Below are 20,440 nucleotides of genomic sequence, written 5' to 3'. Positions count from 1 at the left end.
GTATGGGTCTAAGGAGCACACGGGCCGTGCCCGATCACCAATAGATAGGGTTTCACCTGGCTGAAGTTTAAAAGAATGTTTTTAGGAGTTTTCCATTTTTAATCAACTGATAACCACAGAATGTTTCAAAACACAGTTATAACTTTTCTGACTGAATACTGTCTAGAAATGACATATGAATCTTTTTTGAGAGTTGCACGCCTTATCCCTGCATAAAAAGTGTAATGTACTCTAAGGTGATATTCCAACAACAAATGCAACAGGGAGTCATTTTCTGAAGTTTGATTATAAAATTTGTCTTGCATATAAGCCTGCATCTGTCTCAGCCACCGCTTTTTAATATTTTTTCCAACACCCCAGTTGAAAAGAGGTGATTTTTTTCATGACTATTTCTTCACCACCTTTTTGGGCCAGAGAAAAATTTTTGTACTTTTATTCCCTCTGCAAACACTTCTGCAATCCAACTCGATCGTTTTTGTTTCTAAAAATGATGGTGTTGTAAATATTACAACAAATGGTTACAGAACAATGGCGGCGTTATACAATGTGGGGATAGAATCCGTTTTCGAGGGAGTGAACATTTTAATTCAGCGCGCGCGCACACACAGAGCAAGTGAAAGCTTGTAAAACGGGCAAAAGTATAAAGCTCTCAGAACCTATAAATCTAAATCAGACCATAAACGACCATAAAAAGATGAAAAATTCATTGATCGTGCAGAGGAGTCCTGTGACAATGTCTCAGTGCAACGCAAGAGAAGTACAGACGGCCATAAAAGAAATCAACTGATTGCACTAGAGAATGCAGGTAATGCTGAAGTCAGGAAATGCTGAACTTTATATTAATACAAGGGATACTCATCTTAGCATGACTCTATAAAAGGTTTAAAAATCACAATTTTTTTGCTGCGTTGAAACTAATATATCGATCGATCTGTTAATGTACACCATTACATGATGGTCGAGCTGTCAAGGGGGCGGAATCGGCCACCTGTATCTATTTGAATGAATGTTTGACTTGTTACTGATGAAAATGGATAATTTGGCTGCAAGAATTCACCAGACGTTGTGAACCATCAGCGCTACACGGCGGACTTCCAGAGTATTGGTCCGTACCAGTCAACTTAAAATAGGTACCTGAATTTGTAAAAATACTCATAACCGATTAATATTTTTTGCCAACTTGGTTTACTTATTCTGACGGTGATTTTGGATTTTGCAGATTGAACGTGAGATGACATCGAATGCAGCTAGTTAGACGTTATCATTTCTACTACCTTTACTGGTATTATTTGCTTAGAGTGACTAACATAGTTTAGATTTGACGTTTTGTTTAGATTGTTAATACATTTGTATGATTGACTGAATAATTTAGGGCTGAAAAGGGTAGCTTTGCTGAGCTGGTTGGGGAAAGGACATGCAGCCTCCGCAAAGAGAGAGCAAGCTGCATCTCACTTAAGAAGGAATGAATGAGAAGCAAGACGTTCCAATTTATGGAATTGCAAACATGTTGGATTAGGAGCTCGATCGAGTATTTGCTGTTGCTTAAAGGATGTAGTGAACTGACTAATAATATGAATAACGAGGAGATTTTACCACGTTACTAACTTTTTGTGTTAGTTGTTTAGGCTACGCGTATGATGCGTCCATTCGTCCCCAGCCCAACGCTCACGGTCCAGCCATCCAGGGGACTCGTTGATGAAAAGTTGCAGGTTGTGGTGAAGAACTTGCCGCCCAGGCAAGAAGTTACCTTGCATTCCCTCCACCAGTTTGAGAGCAACGATTTCTGGGAGGCTTTTGGGCATTATGTCAGCGATGGGAAAGGAACTGTTACAGGTTTGGATCTGTTTTTACTACGAGTATTTGAGTATCCATTTGCCTAAACAGCAACAGCAGGACGCACATTAGCGTGTATGGACGTTACACGGCGTTCCGGTCAGCAGACATTCACAAAGAATTAAAATCACTCTTCTTCTCTCCCCCTTCTGAGTTCTCTTAATGAAAAGCAGCAGTAGCTGAGTTTATACTGTGTTTGCAGTGGCGGAGGATGCGAGCGTGGGAGGCTCGTACCAGGGCACGGAGCCCATGGGGCTGCTATGGAGCATGAAGCCGGTGCCAGGGAGTCGAACAGGACTCGGGTAAACGTTACACCTGGAATATGCTCAGACGCGTGATCACCTGAGGGAGTCAGGTTTGCTCTCTCTTATGATTAAAATGCTCCCGACTCTTCCAGGTTTCAGAAGAAAGATGCCCGCACTCCTATGGTGGTGCAGATCTCTGTGTACAGAGGCCACATCAGCTATGGGTTTAAGGAGACACTGCCCTTAGCGTGTGCTGTCACCGAGCGCTGGTACATGGCCCCTGGCGTGCGCAGGGTCGACGTCAGAGACAAGGGGGTGAAAGGGACATTATTCCTGCCACCAGGTAATTCAGCAAATGGAGGACCTACACGACATTTGTTAAACTAGGTGGACAAAATAGGCATGCTAAAGTGTGATGAGCATAAGTAGACAGGTAAAGGTGTTGTGCAAAGCTGTGTGCATTCAGGAGTGTCAGACAGGTAAAGGTGATGTGCAAAGCTGTGTGCATGCAGGAGTGTCAGACAGGTAAAGGTGATGTTCTGTTGGAGGTCCTGGGCCCTTCCCTGGAGTGCTGGACCTGTGGGGAGGGGGAGGAGGGCTGGTGGAGTATCGCTCTGCTCTCCTGGCATCACACGGATACGTTTCCATGGTGCTGGAGTACATGACACCGAAGATTATGGAAAAGTTTACTTTAAAGGGACACCATTACTTTGAAGTAAGTGTCAAATACTGCACTACCACATTTCATGTTTGAATTTCATTCATTTTAAAAGAAAAACTGAAACTCTGTGATGTTGTATGCACATGGAGTGACATAACTGGAGGCTCCCCAGCTAAGCCCTTTGTTACCCTGTACATGAATAACTCTAGTAAAACAAGATAAGTAATGTTACACTAACTAGCTAGGAAGTTATATCATTGCAAGACATAGAAAACTAAGGGGGACTATTTGTGGAGAAGCTACAGAAATACTTCTCTCCACCACCCACACCTAACACATGAGTTATTAACTGAAATCAAAATATTCTCAAAAAACTAACTAAAAAAAAACTAAACTAACAAAAAACTAACTCTTGGAAAATTTATACTTATACTTAAGTTTTCAGTTCTGTTATCCCTTCAGAACATTGGGTTCTTGTGTTTTGAAACATTGTGTTCTTGTCTTCTAGTTCTGGATGTTGCATGGGAAGAGTATGTGCTTTTTAGAGAGTCCAAGGCTACATCTGGTCAAAAAGTGTGATTGGTAGATGATATATGCATAGCTGTTTCTGTTAGAATGCAGGTATGGAAAGCATAAATATAGTGAGTTGGCCAGATGAGCAATCATGAATATGATCTGTTTTCTAAATGAAACAAATGGATAATCATCAATTACAAAATGTGGCTTGCCTTTGCAGTGTACAACTCCATGGAAATCGAGCATGAGGATTTAGATTAAAAACATATTTGATGGTCAGTTACAAATATAGCAAGGTGAATAATGCATCTATGCTTTGAGCTCTGCGTCTGGGCAAAGTACTACTATAGTTTTGCATCAATGATCATGGTGTCTACCAATTTCTGAGGAGGTAACAAAAAGTGACACCCCACTCTTGAGTAAGTTCTCCCTATTATTGGCTGTTTGTGGTGCAGACTGCCTTCACCATCCTGAGAGACCACCCCCAGGTGTGCAGTGACCGGGTGGCCATACTCGGTCGATCCTTCGGCACCATTGTTGCCCTGACCATGGCTGTGTGCTCCCCTCTGATTGAGGTGAGAGTGAATGTGACTGAATGTAATGAGACAAACAGCTTCAGTTATTAAGTATAAGGAGTAGGAATACAGGAGAAGAGAAGAACTGCAGTTTTTATGTCAGAGTTACTGTGTCATATCTGAATTGCACAGAAGCATTGCAGATTGACTCAAGGGAGTGACTATCCATATAAATGTCCTTAAAGAGCAATATTTATTAAGACTTGTGACATCCTGTGTGGTTGGAGTGGTGTAGCATAGCGGTTAAGGTGCAGGACTTGTAAATGAAAGTTACCGGTTTGATTCACCACTGGGGCACTGCTGCTGTACCCTTTGGCAAGGTACTTAACCCACAATTACCGCAGTAAATATCCAGATGTATAAATGGGTAGCATTGTTTAAAAAAAAAACACAAACAAAAAAAACTGTAGCCTGTGTAAATCTCTCTGGATAAGAGTGTCTGCTAAATGCCAGTAATGTAATGTAATGGACAGAATCTGTTTAGAATACACAAAATAGTGTTGCTGACATCATGTCCTATTTGCCTTTGTGTAGAGAAGAGATGTATTCCTGTATTTTTCTTTCTTTTGTCATGTTGCAAATACTGTGTGTGTTTGTGTGTACGTGCATGCATGCTTACTGGCCTGTGTCTATGCCTATATGAGCTTTTGCACACTTGTGTGTGGAGGTGAGAGGTCTGTTGAGGGCTTGTTGTGTGATCGTTTGACCTGCTAGTTCTCTCCCAGCCCAGGTGCGTGGTGTGTATCAGTGGAAGCCACCAACTACCTGTGGAGGAACCTCTGTCTGATGTTTTAACGTGGATCAACAAGTGAGTGTGACTATGCAGCATACTTCTAATGTACGTTATGCTGTGAATCATTTTCAATATTTAGTGAGTTGGAGAACTGCTGTTTATAAGGTCTCCATCTGCATGTCTGTGTTTGTCATATGCAGTTTTCATAGGACATGGATTGTTCAGTATGATACGCTGTTGGTTTATTAATACTGTAGGTGACATGACAATGTGATTTGATTTGGCATTCCCTTTTTATGTTCAGAAGTTAAAGAAAAGGGTGAAAATGTGCAAACAAGATGCCATGAAAGAAGCAATACAAATCATGTCAAAAGAACAGAGCAACATAAAAATAAATTAAACAAATAAATAATAAAATGCAAATTATGTTCTTTTATTTCACAAGATGAAAAATACTGTGGTTAAATGCAAACATAATGTGCTGATAAGGCTCATAAATATCTATACATATTCCCTGATTAGTATTCAAAAGAAATATTAACCGCAGTGCAGTATAACGTTGATGCATCTTTGTTTTTTCCAGAAACAGAGACAAGGTGCGATTTGATGAGGAAAAGCAACTAATCACACGGTATCTCCTTTTACCCATACCATCCGACCCCAGCAAGAAGGTCGAAGTGAGTCAACTCTCAGTTTGTGCCTCCAGTCTCTCCTTCATTTAATGTAATTTTTAATGCATAATAAAGCTTTTTTACGTGCTAAACCGTTATCCCAGATATTCTATGTTATGACCAGATGATAAGCTCATTCCATTGCCCATATGTCCATGTGTTTCTGGGGCTGTGTCCTTTGCCACAATTGTTAGTGTTGCTTTGTTTTAAACCACACCCCTTCAAGGATATTTGCAACTCAACACATCAGAACACTTGTAGCTGCAGCAATGACAAGGAAAGAATGTCCATTCTGAAAGAAGAACAATACCTGCTCAAAATGGCACATTCGTTTTAGAAATTATCAGCTCTCTGTGATACTGAATTCTGAATATCTACAGCGCTGTCCCAACTTCATAACACGGGAACGTGTCACTCTGGGATGATATTGTATGCCTCTGGTTCCGTAGCCGTTCTGATTGGTTCATTAGTACGGTGCCGTGGAGTACAGGTGTCTCTCTGTTGCTTTGGTCTTCAGGTGGGGAAGATCCGATGTCCTCTGCTGTTGATCGTAGGAGAAGATGATCAAAGCTGGCCAGTGTCTGAGATGGCAGAGGATGTGAGTCCCTCTGTCAGCCTGTCTGGCCGTGGTTGTGCTCATTGCTAATGAATTATGAATCGGTGAAGGAGACCTCAAAACACCTTATTGAGAATGATGACACTGCTAACAAAGATAACAGATGTGTCACACTGCCATGCATACATGCGCAGTCTTAGAGACACAGTAATAATGTCCACATCAACCCAGTGTGAGAATAGCTGTGTTGGAGCAGAGCTTCCTGTTGACCTCTGACCTCATCCCCAGATGGAGAAGATGATGAAGGAAGGTGGGAACAGTCACCTGCTGACCACTCTGTCGTACCCCGGGGCGGGTCACCTGATTGAGCCACCCTACACCCCACATTTCCACTTCAGCATCATCGTATCAGCAATTACAAAGGAGAAAGGTACAGAACAGAATGACACTGCAGTAGCTGTACAGAAGCTTTGCGTTATGGAGATGGATTCCTCTCTCTCTGTAATCAGCATTATCAGATCATCATTATCAGTGTCATAGATCCAATGAAGAGTATTTCAGAAGACCAATGTGATTAATTATACAATCAATCACATGATCAGTTATACAGGATTTACCATAATTCCCTCTTCCTCTGGATGCTGTGAGCTGAAGTTGATCTCTTTGGGGATTCATTAAACATCATTAAAAGGGCTTATGGGATACACAGTATATTAGGATGGACTGCTTATTTGCCATACAGTAAGGTGTAAAAGTGTAGCGGTGTTGATGTCTCTCTCTCTGGTTTGCTTGCAGTGATCATGCTGTGGGGGGGTGAGACCAAGGCGCACTCTTATGCACAGGAACACTCCTGGCAGAGGACCCTGGCCTTCCTGCAGCAGCATCTGTACTCCAGAGGAGACAAATCGGATTGCTCCAATCTGTGACACGTGAAGCATGTGACACGTGGCCCAGCTGACTGAGCTGCAGAGGGAACGGCTCCATGACGACCCTGAGCAGCATCTCTGAGCAGAGTCTCATTATGTACAGGGAGCAGCACCTCTGCAGTTATTCATCTTTTAGGCTAAGGGTTTTAAACTACATTTTTTCAGGGCTCTGGTCAGTCTGAAGGACTTAGTTACAACCAATATTTGTCGGATAATTAGCACATTGTCGAAGTTTGATTCAGACGGCATTGGGTTATTGGGTGGACCTTTTTTCCTAAGACAGTGTATTCACTTTTTTATCATGAAGGAGACATTCAGAGGAACATACTGTACCTATTTAGATTTTTCAAAATTCCTGATAACCAATTTTGTAATTTTCTTCATTTTTAAAAAAAAAAAAATTAAAAACTACCAAAGAAATGTGTGAGCGCTGAGTGTCTTCTGCCTGATAATTTTGTATTCTTTGTGTCTACCTGCAAGTATAAAAGTTATACACAAATATGTTATTCTTCACAAAGCACTCTGTGTACTCTGCTGAAATTTTCAGGATGTTGTATCTTTCCTGCGCAGAGCAGGTTATCTGCTCAAACGGCATTGACTGGTTTTTACATTGCTTTGCAAGCATTTAGCAGATGCTCTTATCCAGAACGACTTACATTGGTTACACTTTTTTTTTTACAATGTTATCCATATATACTGCTGGATATTTACTGAGGTAATTGTGGGTTAAGTACCTTGCCCAAGGGTACAGCAGCAGTGCCCCAGCAGGGAATTCACCCAGCAACCATTTGGGTACGAGTGCTGCTCCTAACCAGTATGTTACACTGGCTTGTATGGGTCTAAGGAGCACACGGGCCGTGCCCGATCACCAATAGATAGGGTTTCACCTGGCTGAAGTTTAAAAGAATGTTTTTAGGGAGTTTTCCATTTTTAATCAACTGATAACCACAGAATGTTTCAAAACACAGTTATAACTTTTCTGACTGAATACTGTCTAGAAATGACATATGAATCTTTTTTGAGAGTTGCACGCCTTATCCCTGCATAAAAAGTGTGATGTACTCTAATGCAAGTGGAAATTGCTCTGACTTCGCTGTTGGATGACTTTACCCCTGAGAGCTTTCAGAATAAACACAGAATTGTCTGATTGCACTCTGATTCTGTCTCATCACTGGAGTTTCTTTCTAGAAAGTGAGATTCCAACAACAAATGCAACAGGGAGTCATTTTCAGTCTGACATTTAATACAGACTTCTGAAGTTTGTAAAATTTTTCTTGCATATAAGACTGCATCTATCTCAGCTACCGCTTTTTAATATTTTTCCAACACCCCAGTTGAAAAGAGGAGAGGTGATTTTTTTCATGACTATTTCTTCACGTTTTTGGGTCAGAGGAGAATATTTCTACGTCTCAGTGAAACGAAAGAGATGTACAGACGGACATAAAAGAAATAAGCTGATTGCAGTACAGAATGCAGGAAATGGTGAATTCAGGAAACTCTGAACTTTATATTAATCCGAGGCATAATCATCTTAACATGACACTACATAAGGATTAAAAATCACATTTTGTACTGCCTTGAGACTATAATACATCGATCAAACTGTTAATCTACACCATTACATGATAATCGATATTTGACTTGTTACTGTTAAAAATAGGTAATTTGGCTGTATGAATTTACTAGACATTGCGAACCATCAGCGCTACACGGTAGACTTCCAGAGCATTGGTCCATACCAGTCAACTTAAAACAGGTACCAGGAATTGTAAAAATACTCACAACCGATTAATATTTTTTGCCAACTTGGTTTACTTTTTCTGACGGTGATTTTGGATTTTGCAAATTGAACATGATATGAAAACAAATGTAACTAGTTAGACGTCATCATTTCTACTACCTCTACTGGTATGATTAGTTTAGGATGACTTGTATACTTTAGATTTGACATTTTGGCAAGAAGTTACCCAGCATTCCCTCCACCAGTCTGAGAGCAGTGATTTCTGGGAGGCTTTTGGGCATTATGTCAGCGATGGGAAAGGAACTGTTACAGGTTTGGATCTGTAAACGTTACACCTGGAATATGCACAGCAGCTCAGACACGTGGTTACCTAACATGTTCATCACCTCAGGGAGTCAGGTTTGCTCTCTCTCTCACGTTTAAAATGCGCCTGACTATTTCAGGTTAAGGAAGATGAATGTCTGCACTCCTATGGTGGTCCAGATCTCTGTGTACAGAGGCCACATCAGCCGTGGCTTTAGGGAGACGCCGGCCTTAGCGTGTGCTGTTGCCGAGCGCTGGTACATGGCCCCTGGCGTGCGCAGGGTGGACATTGAAGAAAAGGGAGTCAGAGGGACGCTTTTCCTGCCACCAGGTAATGCAGCCAGAGGCATTAATTGAATTTGGTAGATAAATCAGACACGTAAAAGTGTGATGAGCACCTGACAGAGGTAGACAAGTAAAGGTGATGTTCAAAGCTGTGTGCATTCAGGAGTGTCAGTGTACTTTAATGTAAGTGTCAAATACTGCAATGCAACACATTCTATGATTGAATTTCATTTATTTTGAGAAAAAGCTGAAACTCTGAGATGTTGTATGCACATGGAGGGACATAGCTCTGGGTTTCCTGATTAAGCCCTTTTTTGCGTTCCAAACTTTCTGCACTGTAGCAAAGCTGAAGGACTTGAGTTGATGGTATTGTTTAGTGTCCTTGCAAATGAATAATGTTACCTAACTGGTTAGTAACAGTCTACCGTGTAAATTTCAAAAATAGAGAACAGGCAGGAAATGTAAACACAAACAGATGAAATGAAATGCACTTGTGAAATATGTTACCATGTCAATGAATTACTCTTGTGGGTAAGACAAGAGCAATGTGTTCCCTAGCAAGTTATCTGTTAATCATAGCAAGTCGTTGAAAACAAAGGGGGTGTCTTTCCAAATATCCAAATGGACTACCGTAGCTTAAAAATCTACAGATTTATCACGTAAGAGGAAAAATGAATCATTTATTATTTGATTGACTGATAATTGACTGACAGCCCTCATATATTTAACACATGCTATTTGTGGAAAAGCAAAATAAATAATTCTCTCTACCTCCCCTACCTGATACATAACGTATTAATTGCAATTAAAACAAACTCAGAAATCTTGATCTCGATACCAAGACATATGCATTCACTTTAAAAAGAAATCAATTCATGAAACAAATACTATTTTTTATAATTGACATGACATTTAGAATATCACAACAGGGAAGAGTTAGTATGATTAAAGCTTGATTTTTTGAGTTCATGCATGTTCCCAAAAATATTCTCTTTCATTATGTATGACCTTCAAAATGAAGTAACCGTGTATTTTACAGCGTCACGATTTTAAGATTCTAAGAGATTTGGATGCACATACAGATGTACTTTTGAGAAAAGAGATATCTTCAGAGAGTGTTACTTATTGAGCAGATCGTTCTAGTTTGTTTCCAGGATGTTGTTTGTGCTCAGGTGGGCAGTTGTATCCAGTTTTCGGTTCAGTTATCCATTCAGTACATCCTGTTCTTGTGTTTTGAAACATTGTGTTGGCATCTGCAAACTGATACTTGTAACTACAATTAGGAATGCTTTTTTGCTTTTCCTTGCTGTTTCTTGTAACATCTGGAAACAGTGTAACGCATTTGAATAACACATCAATGCTCTGAGCTCTGTATTTCAGGACAAAATTAATATAGTTCTGTATCAGTGATCATGATGTCTACCAAATTCTGAGGAGGTTACAAAAAGTGTTACCCCACTCTTGACAAAATTCTTCCGATGGGGGCATTTTTGGCTGTTTGTGGCGCAGACTGCGTTTGCCATCCTGAGAGACCACCCCCAGGTGTGCAGTGGCCATGCTCGGCATGTCCTTTGGCACTACTGTCGCTCTGACGATGGCTGTATGACGGATACAGATGGATGTTTACTGAGGCAATTGTGAGTTAAGTACCTTACCCAAGGGTGCAGTAGCAGTACCCCCATGAGGAATCAAACTGGCAACCTTTCGGTTATGAGTCCTGCTCCTTAACTACTATGCTTTACTACCACCCCCATTGCTGATTTAGGAAGTTCTCCAACAACCGAAACCTGTTGCACATTGTATGCATTGAAGAACCTTTTTTAACCAACCAGAGACTTGGACTGAGGAGCTCTCTGTGCCAGTTTTATTCCTAATGCATATGGAACCTGTGGGAATACCTTCCTTTTTACCTCTGCATTCTGTACATGTTTCATCATTTCTGTGCATCCCATAATATACACATATATTCAGTGATGATCATACAGGAGTTGTTTACTTTACAGAACGGTACAGCAACCATTCTCTACTCTCCCTTTTACCAGCTGTTATCTCTTTCCTTGTGGCCCTCCTATCTTGTCCAGATACTAAGCCTTACAAATGACCCCCTAGAAGTTACATCATGCCTGTCAGTGAAAAACTAAAATGGATACAGGTACTGTACACGGCTTTAAAGAAGAGATTTGAACCTTGGACATGTAAGTTTTGTATGCAACAACACCACCGTTTTCCTCTTTTCCAACCTGGTAGCTCTGTCGTAGAAACGTTTGGAGTATGATATATTTTGTTGGGTGACAGCCGGGTTTCTAAAGAAATAACAGAACAAATAATTCAGGTTGTGATATTCCGTTGACGTGTTTACAAATTAGCCGCACAGAAAACCAGAAGTGAGGTTATGCTAGCGCAAATGTAAATGTAGACTATAAAGGTGTTTCAAGTGTGCAGTTTTGCATCGTGATTCCATGCTTTACATTAAAATAATTACGCTAGTTATTTTGTTTCAATTAAGTAACCAAGATATTGGTTAACAACCCCATGCGCCCCCTCCTGGCCCCCAAGAGCTAATTACAGTCGCAGTTTCGATGTTTATCTTCGATTGCACAAGCGTGTAAAGGAATGTGTTACACAAGCCTGTTGTGTGATTACCATGTTCCTCTGACCCCCTGAACTCAAGCTGTACTTTTTGCATAGGCCGCTGGACGCTTAAATAGGTTACTTTCGGTCTTTGTGGGGGAAACAACGACTAACAGGTAAGGCGTTTCCTCTTACAGCTCGCTAACGTTAACTAGATCAATTATTGCGTGCACTACTACAGGAATGACAACCCTTTCCTGCACTGTACGTCAGCGAAAGCTACCTGGATAATTAGATATAGGTTCTAGATCCGATTATTTGTACCGTTTAGCTACGCATTAGACAAATTCTCGGGCAGGTGGGAAAATCATGTTTTACACTCCTCTCCTAAAGGCTGGTTTGGTTACACAGTTACTCAGTGTATGCGATGTTAATTGTGAACTAGTTGGCACGGCATTAGGTCAAGCCTAACTTTTTTTTTTTTTTTTAACTTTATTGGACAACCAGTACATCCACAGTCAGAATATATGGACAGGAATCACATTACAAAGATGCCAAGAGAGTTAACATATAAAGTGACACTGATACAGTAAATATCAGATATTCAAACACATAAAAAAAACTACACAGCGACAGAGAGGAGGTCATTTACAGAGGTGAAAAGAGTTCAGGAGGAGGACTGTTTTGTAGCCTTTGGGTTTGTTGAGGTTTGAATTGCGTTGTTATATAGGCTACCTTTATTGAGTAATATAGAGAGGAGTGGCTTGCTATTATTATACTTGCGTTTATGTATAAAGTATTTTGCTAATAAAAAGATTAAATTGATAATGTAAAATATATATTTTTCCCCAGGATTGAAGTCATGGAAGCCAAGTAAAACATGTTTAAAGGAAAATTCAAAATTATTCTTAAAGCTGGTGCATAATGTTTGCAGAAGTGTACTGATGTTTCAGGAGGCCCTTCACAGAAAGAACATTTATCATCTAGATCTTTTTTTCATTTTAAGAATAAAATTTTTAGCAGGGTAACATAAATTATAGGTATAGGTTTATAAGAGACCTCACTTTATTAGAAGATATTTTAAAGGCAGTGTCCAAACACTCTTCCAGGAGATGTCACCGATGAAACCAGTCCAATAGGAAAACACATCAGGAACTGTCATAATATCTTCCTGGGACAAGGTCCGGATGGCTTTTCATATATGAAAGCGCTTTTGTTCCACCGTGCCGGCATTTTGTAATGCCGCGATTTGAGAAGTTCACACATTTACCAGCTGACGTCATGCAACTTCGTCATTTCCGGTTTATGCCGTTTGAGTGTCACATTCTCGCAGACTTCTACATTTTCAGGCTAAAGACCTGGTTGATAGGGGGCTGTTGTGAATCGTCTTCCAGTGATGTATTGAAGGTCAGTGGCTGATCGCATTTGGGAAATGCATTTTTTGGGGGGATAGGTTGCACATATTTGGCTGCTAACGTTAGGTAACTAGCGAGCTCCGTGTTAATAGTGGCGAAACTGGGTTTGTGATAATCCACACGAAGGTGAACCAATAATGACGTTTGTCCTCAGGGGAACTCCAAAATTCTATATTTACATTTGTGATATACTCCACGGGAGTTGTTCTGAAAGCGCAAGGGAATCGATATACGGTTCAAACTGTATCGGTATGTGCGAGATGCCGTTAGCAAGACATCTAAGTTAACTAGTCTAACTGCACCTCGAAAGTTACGTGCATTCGCGAGCAAACTGTCTAGGTTGTCACATTATCAGCTGTTGCGTCATGCCTTGCGTGGTTTAGTTGTGCATGACCGATTTGTAAGAATGTAATGAAAAATAATCACAACGTAATTTAGCTGGACTAGCTCACTAAATGGCTTGTAGCCTTTTTGCTACGGGAGATTTAATTACTGCTTTAATTTTCAGGATTTTGGATTACCAGAGTGCATCAGTGTTTCATGTGTTCTACATATTTTGTTTATAACATTTGACCAAATATAAGAATACAGTGATTATAAACGTATTTGATGTAAAACGTGTTTGTCATCTGGTAATGACGCCCCCACCCCCAGTTCCTCAGTATTTTGTTAAATCGTACTGACATGCAAATTTGAGAGGTGGCTACAGTGTCAAACCAAAGCTAGGAGGCGCTCTGCAGTAGCCTATGTGGTTGCATACTTCCAGACCCCCTCTCGCTATAGTACCTAAGTTCGAGAGTGTTAAATACTTTGTCCAAGTGTGTAACCGCAGGGCTCCATCAGGGGTTTGAACCTGCACCCTTCCAGTATCTTATTTGCTTGTTTTGTTGTAGTGAGCAAACCTCTTTACCACCGCACAGAAAGATACGGTGCATTGTTTTTTGTTTTTTGCAGGTCTGCAGTTGCAATGTCTGCAGTTTTCCCCAGCCCGCTGCTGACAGTCCAGCCATCCAGGGGACTCATTGATGAAAAGTTGCAGGTTGTGGTGAAGAACTTGCCGCCCAGGCAAGAAGTTACCTTGCATTCCCTCCACCAGTCTGAGAGCAGTGATTTCTGGGAGGCTTTTGGGCATTATGTCAGCGATGGGAAAGGAACTGTGATAGGTTTGGAGTTGTTTTTAACACCAGTGTTTGAATAACCATTTACCTTATTTGAAAGGAACATCTCTAATGTTCAGCAGTGCACCGACAACAGTGTTTGCCACAAAATGTTGACGAAATAGTCACCTGTCAGACAGGTTCTTCCCATGTTGGTATTTTCAATAAGTGTGAATGGCAGCTGCAGACAGTCTTTGAAAATAGAGTGCATTCCTGGAAAGCCTATCGTACACCGGACCATTGGAATTAAATCCTATTTTTCACTCTGGGTGTAAATTGGAATTATTCACAGAAGTCTGCACAATCATGGGATTATGTAATATATTCATAAGTATTCATATATTTAAGTACTTGCACATGGAGTAAAATATTCACTGTTGTGACCCACTCCATGACTGAGATGGGAAGAACTGCAAAATGTGAAACGTGGAATCATGGAACAGGTGTTTCTTTACAGAGCAAGTCAGGCAATGTTCATCCACACAGAAAGTTAAATAATCATCTTCGGCTGTGAAACAAACAAACAAAAATAAGAAAGACAGCAAAGAACTTGAAAACAAAGAACTTGAATGGAGAAAAATTTTTGTTGCCTTGTTTTTTTTATTTCACCGTCTTGCTCTTTTCCTTGCTCTCCAGCCTCTGTCTTGATGTAGGTCATGATTGTGTGACCTAAAGCAGTTAATGGTGCAGCAGTGGCTGAACATGGTGGAACATTGTAAACCAGATTGTCATCAAATGGGAGCTGGCTGTAGTAGACTTTTTAAAGTGATCCTATGATAAAATACCATAGAAGATCAGTCAGGGAGTCAGCTGTAGCAGTGATGAGAACAGTGTTTCACTTACATTTCAACTGTGCAACTGTTCAACTGATGTGGAGGGTGAGCGTGTCTGGTAATTAGCCAGCTACAGCAGCAGTAACGTTTGAACTGTGTTTGCAGTGGCGGAAGATGCGAGCGTGGGAGGCTCGTACCAGGGCACGGAGCCCATGGGGCTGCTATGGAGCATGAAGCCGGTGCCAGGGAGTCGAACAGGACTCAGGTAAACGTTACACCTGGAATATGCACGTGTTCACCGAACACGTGTTCACCTAAGATGCTCATCACCTGAGGGAGTCAGGTTTGCTCTTTCTCTCACGTTTAAAATGCGCCTGACTATTTCAGGTTAAGGAAGATGAATGTCTGCACTCCTATGGTGGTGCAGATCTCTGTGTACAGAGGCCACATCAGCCATGGCTTTAGGGAGACGCCGGCCTTAGCGTGTGCTGTTGCCGAGCGCTGGTACATGGCCCCTGGTGTCCGCAGAGTCGACATTGAAGAAAAGGGGGTCAGAGGGACACTTTTCCTGCCACCAGGTAATGCAGCCCTAGGTGCACCTTTGCTGCATTTATTGAACTAAGTAGATAAATCAGACAGGTAAACATGTAATGTTTAAAAATGAGTTCATTCAGAAGTGTCAGACAAGTAAAAGTGTAGTTCAAAGCTGTGTGCATTCAGGAATGTCAGACAAGTAAAGGTGATGTTCAAAGTTGTGTGCTTTCAGGAATGTCAGACAAGTAAAGGTGATGTTCAAAGCTGTGTGCATTCAGGAGGGTCAGACGGGTAAAGGTGATGTTCAAAGCTGTGTGCATTCAGGGGTGTCAGACGGGTAAAGGTGATGTTCTCTTGGAGGTCCTGGACCCTTCCCTGGAGTGCTGGACCTGTGGGGAGGGGGAGGAGGGCTGGTGGAGTATCGCTCTGCTCTCCTGGCATCACATGGATACGTTTCCATGGCACTGGAGTACCTTTCACCTGATGCATTAAGGACCTCTGAGGTCGACTTTGATTACTTTGAGGTAAATGTTTTTTGGTTTTCACTGATACAAAGAAAGAATAATTATTCTCCACTTCTGTGAAATTGTTTAGGGAATGTTGTGAAACACTGCAGCTGAGTATCAGAGTCCAGGTCATGGCATCTCACACAAAATCAATAGAGGGCGTTGTTGAGCTTTCTTTTCATGTGCAGCAGTAGTGTGATTGTGAATATGCAGTACTTAAACATTATATTTAGATACATTGGCATTTAGCAGATGCTCATCCAGAGCGACTTACATGTGTTACAGGTTTTTTATCCATTTATACAGCTGGATATTTACTGAGGCAATTCTGGGTGAAGTATCTTGCTTAAGGGTACATCACCAGTGCCCCAGTGGGGAATAAAATTGGCAACATTTTTGGTTACAAGTCCTTTTCTGTTCTACCATGCTACACTGCCACCCCAATGGAAGGAGCTCAAGAGCTTAGTAACCTATGTCTTTTTGATAAATGTGCAGTTGAACATAGTACTTCTTCCTCTGTTCTTCTTAAGACGGCCTTTAATATTGTGCGGGAGCACCCCCTGGTGGCAACTGACCGTGTGGCGCTGTTTGGCCTTTCCTTCGGAACTTCAGTGTCTTTGTGTGTGGCAGCCCACTCAGAAGTTGTGCAAGTGAGTTGTCTTCACTTGTCTTATTTCTGCTGCTTTGCTCTGAAGTATGAATTTACCTGAAAACTACCTTCTCAGTACTGGTCAGTACTGCCATAATCTGAAGGTGTTTGTGTTCTATGGACTGTAGGCCTGAACAGTGAAAGTCGAACTGAAGGAGATGTAAAATATGCTGTGTAAATATAGGACACTAATGGTGACTCTCTTTCTCTCTCCTCTCTCTCTCTCAACCTGTTCAGCCGAAGTGCTGTGTGTGCATTAGTGGAAGCCATGTCCATCCTGTCAATAAGTCTGTTCATGAAGTGTTTCATGACCTGAGCAAGTAAGTCCTCCAGGGTGCGTGTGTGTGTGTGTGTGTGTGTGTGTGTGTGTGTGTGTGTGTGTGTGTGTGTGTGTGGATGCGGATGCGGATGCAATGTTTGAGGTTGATGACAGTGAAGTGGCATGAGTGACCCTGCAGCTCTGAGATTCAGGCCATGACTGGTGACTCTGTTTTGGTGTTATTTCCAGATATTCTCACAAAATGCGGGTGGATGAAAACAATCAAATGATCTGGAGAGACATTATTTTGCCCATCCCTACTGATCCTGAGATCAAAGTGGATGTAAGTGGTCTGTTTCTCCTTGCTGTTTGTGAGTTTCACGTTCTCGGCTCTTTATTGTTTGATAGTCAATACTTTCATCCTTTGCATATCTGTCCATGTCGAGACCAGAAGTGGGATGAGTAGATAAAAAGTTAGTCAACTGGAAAAATAAGAAATAAGTAGGGATCCTCAAGTTCAGCGATACAAGCACACACACTTCAGTTTTTCAACGTGGAATCATTTGAAATAAAACAAAAGGCCAGTAAGACTTTTCGTTCTGTGATTGCTTGAATACCTTAGCCGCCTCACACAGCTGTCCTCTTGAAACTTCCTGAATACCCCCGGTCATGTACTGGTTAGAGGCCGTTTGAAGTATGTCCACGTTTGGAAAGGGGTAGATCAGTTTCTGGTTCAAAGGTAGCTCTGCATCCAGCAGGATTGATATGGACCACACCTGTGTTACTTCCATTTATGGTTAAACGCTTTTCCTCCATCTAACAGGTTGGGAGGATAAAGTGTCCGGTGCTGCTGGTTGTTGGACTGGACGATCAGAACTGGCCCACTGAGGAGTCTGCTGAGGACGTGAGTGCTGTCCAGTATGCGTCCATGTCTGATGACATCACAGAGTGATGTGCAGCAGTTTCCACTTCCTGTGACATCACCTGACTGCGGTGGAAGACATTTACATTTATTTATTTAGCACACGCTTTTATCCAAAGCGATGTACAAAAGTGCATACAGTAAGTATAACGACAGTACGGGGACAGGATGTGTACAATTCCACAATGAGACAGTAGTTCTCAGCTGAGAGCAAAGTCTGTTTGAGGATGCAGTACTAGTTGTATAAATTAGCTAGTACTGCATCCTCAAACAGACAATGTACTGCGTACTAGCGTACTGCATACTAGCGTACTGTGTTGTGTGTCCAGTTGTTTGCTACTGTTGTCCTATTGACTGTAATGTTGGGTCACATATTTGCATAGGCTAGTGTATTACAGTGTTATATTAGTACTGTTTCTGTACAAACTGACCTAATGTAAGGTGCTCTCCCATTGGTAACATTTGTGAACCCTGTACTCCATATAGATAAAGACAGTTTGCTCTTTCCCGTTAATATGGCAATTACTGATAGCCCTGAGACCGTGGTCACATACTGCCCGCAGATTGGGTTTAATAATTGATCTTGTCATATGCTCTTAGTTTTCTCCCCAAACCTCCAATCTCCGGTTCCCCAGGCTTGCATAAGGTGTTCAAAAGATCAGTATGTATATGCTGTATGAACACATGGCCGTGTAGGAATGGAGCTTCCTGTTGACCTCTGTCCTCTTCCCCCAGATGGAGAAGATGATGAAGGAAGCGGGGAACAGTCACCTGCTGACCACTCTGTCGTACCCCGGGGCGGGTCACCTGATTGAGCCACCCTACACCCCACACTTTCGCTCCAGTAACTTCGTGGTAACACAGACAAGGGAGAAAGGTATAGAACAGAATGACACTGCAGTAGCTGTACAGAAGGTTTGCGTTATGGAGATGGATTCCTCTCGCTCTGTAATCAGCATTATCAGATCACCATGATCCTGCAGCACTTGGGGCAGAAAGGTAGAGTCTGCCAGGCCATTTAAACATGAATTACTGGTACGCTTTAATCACTCACAGTACTGGCCTATGGTGAAAATGTGATTCTGTAAGTTAGCGTGCTGCATTATTAAAAGGTCATGGCATCTCAAAAACATGTCATTTGAGCAGATACTTGAAGCCATAAAAGTGCTGTTGTTTTTTATATCGCATCATGTCACTGGTCAGTCACTGGTCTGTGGGGTTGACCATGCGGTCTTACCATGCAAAGGTCTGAGCTGATACATCGCATTAAGAGATGGAGTGACAAGAGATAATATATTACCAGTGATATCCAGCAGAGCTCTTGCTTGTCCCTACTGAGAGTTCCTGTGAAAACTCTCAGTTCATTAATATTAACACGTAACATATTATGTTTATGAATAGTGGGAGGGCTATTTTAAAGCATTGATGAGGGTTTGTTCGTTTGATTTTTGCCAGTGGTAATGCTGTGGGGAGGTTACCCCAAGCCGCATGCGGATGCTCAAGAAGACTCCTGGAGGAGGATCTTGGAGTTCCTGCGGCAACATCTCAATCAGAGCCCGGGCACGGCCACAGTGTCCAAGCTGTGACATCACACTGCCGGGTTTGAAGAGAATGAGCACATTCGAGTTACAGGAACAGTACCATAGGCTTTGTGTGCGACATTTACACCACCAAGTATTGTTTGGAAACGTTTATGATATTTCATGTACAAGAAAGTATTCCGATAATACACAGCTATGGATGACAGTGAACTACAATTAAGGAGGCCAAGAATTTGACTTTAAATTAGTACTGGTTCTGAACCTGTTTTTCGTGATCAGTGAGCTCATCATTTTTACTGTGCAGCTGATTTCCTTTTATGTAGTTGTGTCTAATGTGCTAGCATTGCATATGAGTTAAATGTTTAAGCACTGTAAATAACATGAATTATAGTGATCAGATTGAATAAAATAATTTTGATTCTAAAAAAAGATCAGTTTTTTTTTTTGTAACTTTAGTTGAAGTTGATATGAACGAAAGTGATTTCATACAAGGTGTAAAGTGAGAGCTGCTGTATTACATGTTAAACTGCAAAGGGACCAGCGCAGTCAGAAAGTTGAAAATTCTCTTCTTTCTCCCCATTGGCAACCCACCAGGTGTCTATGATGGGCCTTATAGTTATACATGATATGTACACCTTTCCAAATTGTGTGTTCAGTGAAAGTTCCTGCTCCTGTTCCTGAATGTGGATCATCTGGATAGTTTTTACTTTACTCGTGCCTCTGTGCCAGTTACCTCAGAAAAGTCTGCTGTAATATTACAGCAGGACAAAGTAAAGAATGATTTTTTTAATGAGTGGATGGTACATTTTTTTAATAGACTATTTAGCAGACTATTTTGGAATAGACGTGTGGATAATGAGTGGATGTTATACTGATGTGTCCCTCAAGAGAAGACCTGCAGGAAGAGGTGGACCTGTGTTTGCTCGCTTTGTTGAGCAGTATTTAGGGCAGTGGCCTCAAAAACAAGCCAAGTAATGACTCTGGATAAGCGAGTCATATATTATTAAATCACTTCTGGAATTATATTATAGTTTTATGGAATGGGTTGTCCAACTGATTTAAAGAACT

At 41.4% G+C, this 20,440-nt stretch overlaps 1 protein-coding gene across 1 annotated transcript; it reads left to right on the top strand.

Moving 5' to 3' along the window:
- Nucleotides 1–1,055: 1,055 nt before the first annotated feature.
- LOC118771646 lies at nt 1,056–19,917 on the top strand. The gene is made up of 21 exons (XM_036519654.1): nt 1,056–1,130; nt 1,618–1,833; nt 2,036–2,135; nt 2,231–2,421; nt 2,627–2,793; nt 3,711–3,830; nt 4,556–4,638; nt 5,147–5,240; nt 5,752–5,832; nt 6,079–6,220; nt 6,586–6,712; nt 8,901–9,091; nt 15,127–15,226; nt 15,349–15,539; nt 15,856–16,019; nt 16,532–16,651; nt 16,888–16,970; nt 17,159–17,252; nt 17,733–17,813; nt 18,567–18,708; nt 19,287–19,917. The coding sequence occupies exons 2-21, from the start codon at nt 1,635–1,637 to the stop codon at nt 19,415–19,417; spliced, it is 2,601 nt and encodes an 866-aa protein (XP_036375547.1). The 5' UTR covers nt 1,056–1,130; nt 1,618–1,634; the 3' UTR covers nt 19,418–19,917.
- Nucleotides 19,918–20,440: the final 523 nt, after the last annotated feature.

This window comes from Megalops cyprinoides, chromosome 25, assembly GCF_013368585.1.
Source record: "Megalops cyprinoides isolate fMegCyp1 chromosome 25, fMegCyp1.pri, whole genome shotgun sequence".
Lineage (NCBI taxonomy): Eukaryota > Metazoa > Chordata > Actinopteri > Elopiformes > Megalopidae > Megalops > Megalops cyprinoides.
Note: the sequence above shows the minus strand (reverse complement) of the source record. Positions and strands in the feature narration are given on the sequence as shown.

Coding starts and splice junctions, on each gene's coding strand:
- LOC118771646 (XM_036519654.1), top strand. CDS start 1,635: ATGATGCGTCCATTCGTCCCCAGCCCAACGCTCACGGTCCAGCCATCC. Junction 6,713..8,900: donor AAATCGGATTGCTCCAATCT/GTGACACGTGAA, acceptor TGACTATTTCAG/GTTAAGGAAGATGAATGTCT. Junction 15,540..15,855: donor GACACTTTTCCTGCCACCAG/GTAATGCAGCCC, acceptor GTTCTCTTGGAG/GTCCTGGACCCTTCCCTGGA.